The sequence below is a fragment of the Cololabis saira genome, chromosome 19 (assembly GCF_033807715.1).
Source record: "Cololabis saira isolate AMF1-May2022 chromosome 19, fColSai1.1, whole genome shotgun sequence".
Lineage (NCBI taxonomy): Eukaryota > Metazoa > Chordata > Actinopteri > Beloniformes > Belonidae > Cololabis > Cololabis saira.
Window position 1 is genome coordinate 28,162,751 of NC_084605.1, and position 7,071 is coordinate 28,169,821.

At 42.4% G+C, this 7,071-nt stretch overlaps 1 protein-coding gene across 5 annotated transcripts in view; it reads right to left on the reverse strand.

The window, feature by feature from the left end:
* Positions 1 to 3,696: 3,696 nt before the first annotated feature.
* Positions 3,697 to 7,071, reverse strand: part of rnf157 (ring finger protein 157) — a 28,993-nt gene continuing 25,618 nt past the window's right edge. For 3 of the 5 annotated variants that reach the window (XM_061708808.1, XM_061708809.1, XM_061708807.1), the window contains one exon: positions 3,697 to 5,567. In XM_061708808.1, coding sequence (XP_061564792.1) covers positions 5,419 to 5,567 — 149 coding nt within the window. In that variant the 3' untranslated portion in view covers positions 3,697 to 5,418. The remainder of the gene's footprint in view (positions 5,568 to 7,071) is intronic. The other 2 variants (XM_061708812.1, XM_061708811.1) reach the window with 1 other exon arrangement.

The window sequence follows — 7,071 nt, forward strand, 5'->3', positions numbered from 1 at the left end:
AGCATGTGTCCTGCTGTGCGAGCTGCTGTCCTCTGGTCTGAGGAGAGCTGGCCACGACGAATGAGCTCACTCTCTGCCTGAAACGAGGACTGGACCGTGATGGCTGCTGTAATTGGTTTACAGTGGAGAAGTGGACGCTCAGCTCACGGTATATATCAAAGCTGGATCTCCTAACAGATGAGACCGAGGGAGACCGCTTTAGGTTTAAAACAAATATTTAAACTTAATGAAAGGCAGATGGAGGCTGTTCGTCTTGTTGCAGACAGATGATGCAACTTACTTGTACAAGGAAAAAGGACATATTGGATTTACAGCTTCAATTCCAAAAAGATTGAGACATTGTGTAAAATGTCAATAAAAACCGAATGCAATGATTTGCACACCTCATAAACACATTTTATCTACAACAGAATTTAGAAAAAATATCAAATATATAAAGTGATTAATTGCGCCATCTTGAGAGAAGAATTAGGTCATTTTGAATTTAATGGCAGCTGTATGTGACAGCCAGAGCCGACTGGGAGATTTGCGAGGCCCTGTGCGAAATGGCCGGGGGGGGGCCCTCGCGCGCTCGCTACGCTAACGCGCGCGAAATTTTGGGGTTTTTCGGGTCGGATTGGGTATCGGTGGGTCGGTGATTTTTGTAACAAATTTATCTAACGAGGCTTTCAGAAAGGCATTAAACTCTTCCATTTTCTTTCGTTTTTTTCTTTTTTCATCCCCTGATGGAAATTTCCTGAATTTATATCGTTCTCTCGACATTGTGTGACAGTTTGTTCCAACTCCACCCGTCTGGATCAGAGCAGCTTGTGTCTGCGCTTGGTCTGATCAGTTGTATTGAACAACAGACACGCGCATCATTGCACATATATTTATTGATATGCACAGACTAGTACACATTTAGGTCTGTAATGGAACGTAACTGTTGATATTTATAAGGGAAAAAACGAAAAAAAAAAACAAACAAAAAAAAAAAAAAAATTGGGAAAAAAAAAAAAAAAAAACGGCCCATAGCGCGAGGCCCCTTGGGGCGCGAGGCCCAGTGCGGTCGCACGGTTCGCACACCCCTTGCGGCGGCCCTGGTGACAGCGTCCTGCTGACCACCGGGCGTCACCTCCTCCTCAACAGCAGCACCAACACCCAGGAACCAGGACACCATTTTCAGGATCCATTGTTGTTTTCTTTTTATATACTACCCTTGGGGTCAGTTTTAAATAAATATTATCTTTCTTTCATTGTTTTGAAGATGAAATCCAAACACATCTGCCTTTTAAACCTGGAGGCTCTGATTCACGTTGATGAACTGAGGGATGAAACCCCCGTTTGGACTTTAGCTTTCTGAGTCAAGACAGATGTTTCTGTGTTTCGGGGTTCAGATCAGAGGCTGCCGCTCACGAGGGCCCTTTAGGGTCATTTGCTAAAAACGTGGGATATGGATGGCACGTTTAAATTTAAAAACAGATCTGTTTGGTTGTCAAAACTAGTTTCTTCTTGATATGACTGTTGGCTAAGGTGAAGTCATACTTATTTTTTAATAAATGTGAAAACATGTGAGAGACATGATGACCTCTGTCCTCAGAACTGATCTGATCCGGTAGAGATTTCCATCATAGGATCATGTGGGTTTTTATTGATGGGCAGCCTGAGGCCCTGAAGAGCTTGTCCCAAGTGCACAGAGACTTCTGCAGATTCTCTGTCTGCAGACGTTATGTAGTCTAGGTAATGACACATTCAAAATGTTAATGTTTTACACTGACGAAAATGATTGTAAAATTGTTTCATAGTTTGTAAACACTTATTTTGTAGATTGGTGAACCATCTTTATTTCTAAGCAACTCTTCCTCTCTAAGATTCTCTTTTGCCAGTTAACCTAATTAGTTGCAAGATGTTCTGAAATATATTAATTTTATTATCAATTACTTTTCAGCCTTTTGTTGCCAATCTTTCAACTTTTAAGAGACGCATTGCTGCCATCAGATTCATTATTTTTCATGCCTCACTTTCAACATTCAGTGTGTTTTCTGTGTTCCAGTGTGAGTAAAATGTGGGTTTTACAATTTTTACAACAATGTTTTGAACTGAGGTCATGCATTTTCTCGTGTAACTTGTGCACTCGGTCGCAGAACAGATGATGTAAGACATTTAAAGCTGTTAACGGTAAACGAGAAAATGAAATGTAATTATCAGGGAACTTGATCACCAAGACGATGCTCTGATGGCATCATGAACCTTGTTTACTGTTAAGCCCATTTGTTCTCACTGTCGACTCCTGCTAGTATCACCATAGTTTGTTCGCTGATCAGACCAAATTTTTTAAAATTTTATAACATTTTTCTTTTGTTTGTCTTATTGTGATATTTATTTGACAGTGTTACCAAAAGTGTCTTCTACAACAGTCCCATAAAGTGCAGCAGCGCCAGCAGAGCGGTAACATGACAACCTCATATACAGACATTAGACAAATGCATCTCTGTCCTCTGCACTCCCTCCATCCCGTCTTCATCCCTCCCACCAGAGAATCGGAGGAGATGAGGGCAGATGCAAGCAGAGAGGAGATGAAGAGGCACATATTACACAGATTAGATGAGTCTCTTGTGTTTGAAACCAAAACCAGCGCTTCATCTTCTGGTCTTTTACTATTCAATGACTATAAAAAAAAGTCAATTTCATTTATTTTCAAGATGCACAATTAAAAAGTAGAATTGATACCAAAGAGCACCAAACTAGTTCTGGTGGCCTTAAGATGTTTATGTAATAATGGTTCTTTATCTTATATTTATGTTGTACTATAGTGTTTCACTTGGACTTTAACAAGGCCGGTACAAAATACCAAGCTGACGTAGATTTGATGATGTCCTTTATCCTGTTACATTTGTACTCTGGTAAACAGAGGAGCTTCTAGTCCTGTCAATGACTCCGAGGCACACAGGTCCTTTGGGAACCAAAACAAGCCCAAATAATCACCCTGGACTCCAATTTTGTCTTATCTGCCCACAGGACATCACCCAAAGGTTTTGTGGTTTGTTCCGATGCAGTTTTGCAAATCTCAGCCGTGCTTCCATGTCTTCCTTCCCAACGGTTTTCCCACTTTCATGAGGTGGTTTTTTTCAGATGCGTTGACAGTCCAGTTTAACGCAAAAGTGTGATGGAAATACTTTTTTTCTGCATTTGCATCTCTATGGGATTAGTGGATGTGACGTAGTCGGTCATATGACCAGAAAGTAAGCAAGATGGTGCGCTATGTGTGGACAGGGGAGGCGATGGAGAATGATCTGCTGCCTTCCTCTTCTGTTGAATATTTTCAGCAGTGAAAATCTGCCCAAAACTCCATCGTTCTCAAAGTCAGCATCTCCTTCTTCTTCTTTGTTTTGAAGAGAAGTCTCCCAGGACCAGACATCTCTGCAAAGCAATGCAATGACTTCTCTAATAGAAGTCCTTATGTCTTTCCCTCTGTGCATTGTGTGTTATATACTGTATATTCTGCTGATTCTCACGATCAGAAGACTTTTATGTTTTTTACACAAGTTGTTAAAACATAGGTTTAGACTTGCGTCTGGCTCAGGGTTACGGCTAACTGCACATGGTCGTACACCAAAGCAATGCCTACATGTGTCAGGAGTATGTGCATGACCTCACCAGGAATAATCATTCTCACTCAGTAAATCAATAACAAATCACTCAGTGATTTAGTTGCAAAAAACTTTATTGTCTCTTTTAACTGTTCTTTGACGTTTTCACTCTACAAAAGTGGGGTCTTGCGGGTTTCTTGGACATCATACTGCGACCGGTGTCAGAGAGCGGCTTCGTCTGCACATTCAGACTGTGATCAGATGACTGTATGCAGCTCGGGTATAGTAGTGCGGTAATCTTGACCGTAACAGTTTCGCCAGCGGGAAAAGATGCCAACAGCTAAAGTATAACACCACGGAAGGATATGATGCTGCTTCATGTTTGCGCAGTGATCCATCGTCAAATCTTCATGAAGGTGCAGGCTGACCTAGACTAACATGCTCACTGTATTATCACCTCATGCACCAGAAAAATGTGTCGTCTAGGAATCAGCTAATAGTGCATTAAATGTAGATATCATCCCTTTTTCGGTTCATCTTTACACGTCGCAGGTTTGCTCAAGGGCGTAAACCTTTACAAAACGTTCACATATTTTCATCCACATTCTAATAAACAACACAGTGTTCTGCAACAAATCAAAACACAAAAGAAGAGGATCATCAATATCAGGTAAGATATACACCAAAGTTGTACAAAATCAAAACAACTAAAAGCTTCACCAACAAGGGGAAACAGGCGCATCGGGACGATCAGAACGAAGGAATATGAAGGTGGAGAAAGGTTAGTCAAGTTAACAGAGTGGCCTGAACTGTTTCCTCTTCACCACGTGTGTCTTTTGTTGGTTTGTTTTTCCCCCACAATGAATCCCTTTACAATGGCAACATTAAAATACAAAATGACAATTAAACACTGAATTTGAGTATAACAGGCCAGTGCAAATTCAGTTTTGTTATTGTCTGAGCTGCAAATGAGCGTCCGAGTGCCGGAGAAGAGAGGGCAAAGCAGTGTTTTGTTATTGCTCGGCTGGGCCGGTTCCTTCCCGGGTGCACTACAACAATACTGACATGCTGGGATGGAGCTGGAAACATGGACGGCACGGGTACAAAGTTAGTGTTTAAAAGCGGTTAAAGTGACAGTTTAGGTGTCACGTACATTCTCCCTCTGCGAGATCCGCCGTCGTCGTCCTACATTCTGCGGGGCTTCATTTACTGTCAGTCTCCTCCGGGGGGTTTTGGGCTCCTCGTTCATCGACATGAACGTCTTGTCCGCTCGTGAATTCAGCGCAGGTTGTTCAACACAGCAGCGGGAATTAGGAGGAGAACTGCATGCGGAGTCGAGACGGGAGCTCCCTGATCAGAAGAGAGTCTTCTTCGGCGAGATAAGGTAGTCCGGTGAGAGCCGACGCTTCGCGTCGTCGTGCCCGACCACTCATTCAACACAGTTCATAGGAGAGAGGAAGGAGTTTGTAGGAATAAATCCGATTGCCGATCACAGTAACCCTGACTGTTTGGCTGGTAATACAGTTGGAAGGAGGGAAAACAGAGTTTTTGTAAAGACAGCGTCACAATACGCAGCGCTCATTAAACCAACAGGTAATAAATAATAGCGGAGCGGAAGGATCATCGATGCCGCAGTATGTCAGGTCATAGACAAGAGGACAAAAAACTTCTGAGATAAAAGTGCAGCGATCGTGGAGAGGTGACTCCTCAGTCGGCCCGGGAGATGTTGGGTCAGGGGAGGATGTGTTTCCCTGCTCGGCGAGGACAGTATCCAGTGTTGCAGCACAGGTGGCAGGCTGGGCGGGCCGACGCTGGGGGGGGGTGTTTGAATTTGTTTACGGGAGAGGGTTTACACAATGAGTGGTCCGCGGCGGGGGTGGCGGGGGCTCTGGCCGTCCCCGGGCTCCGCCCCCTGGTCCTCCAGGTTGATATTGCTGGTGGAGGTGTGATGGGGGGGGGGCTCCAGAGCGGGCCTGTAGCCCCCGAGGTACAGGAGATCTGGAGGGGAGCAGAGCACAGGGACAACCAGCTCATCAGTGATTGATATTCTTTTACTAACTCACAAACTAGTGATGGTTTCTGCAGGTTTGGTGTCGACCCCGTGAACACTTTCAACAACCTTCTGATTGAAAGATAATAAAGCCTACATCTCTGAAGATATTGATGACACAGTCTGATCCTGGCATTTCTCCACCCGTTACGAGACGTTGTGTTAAAGACTGTCATGAAATTAAATTAAATACGGGGACAAGTCGTATTTTAACAATGTTCGTAAGGGGGCAGTATTCTTTAAGTACCAGATGTTTTGGTGGATGACCGGTCTGGACTGCAGGCTGGTTTAGCAGCTTTATTCAGCTTCTAAAAAAAACTATTTTTATGTGCATTATACTGCTGATCTGTTGTCAAGCACATATTTGAGATTCTGCACGAGTGCACTAAAAGAAAAGAAAAAAACAACTTTCTTGGTCTTTTGTTGCCTGTTGCCTATTCATCAGCTATGACTATGGTGTATTGCAGTGGTTCTCAAATGGGGGTACGCGTACCCCTGGGGGTACGTGAAGGCACTCCAGGGGGTACATGAGATTTTAAAATATACATATATTTAAAAAGTAGCATCCATGCAAAAATCCTTTAAAAATAATTATTTCATAAATAATTGAGGAAAATATAAGTCTAAATTCATAAAATGAATTTTATCTTCAGGAATAGGCTATTCAACTTATTATCCTAAAACCCCAGAGTCTCCCCCACATCAGGATGGTTCCACCTAACCTGTCAAATGCCACCTGGCTTCACCTGTCAATCACTTGGACCAACGATGGAGTCGTGGTTGAAGCATAGCAGCAATATTTTTATGTTTAATACATCAGTTACTGATGGCACAGTGCTCTGTTTTAGGTCTTTTTTTTTTACAACCAAAAGTGCTTTGCGCTGGTTAGGGGGTACTTGGCTGAAAAAATATTTCACAGGGGATACATCACTGAAAAAAGGTTGAGGACCACTGGTGTATTGTATACCAGTAGCACGTTGGCTCAAATGGAGGCTCTACAAAGGATTGTGAATACTGTACAGACCAAAAAAATCATGGGGGGCTCTCCCCAGACTCAGGTAGTGTAGATGGTACAGAATAATAAAATCAACAACAACCCGACTCAGAGACAGTTTTTATCCTACAGCTGTAACAAAACTCTACTGAAAAACAAACTGTAACTGATGGATTGTGTGCACGAGTAGGCTGTTTTTAATTATTTTATTGATTTTAAAGATCTTATCTAATCTGAAGATACTCTCTCAGAACGTATCAGTGTAAACAGTTATATTATCTTTGTATTAAGCAACTCTCCTTTAATCAAAGTGTCTACAACAAACAACTTACTTTAAATGTGTATCAAAACTTTTACAGTCTTTATGAGTGTAAACAATATCTAACATCACTTCAGAGCTCCTTCATTTCCTTGACTCTGTGTCGCTATATATCAGGATTTTATCTTTGTACAGTACC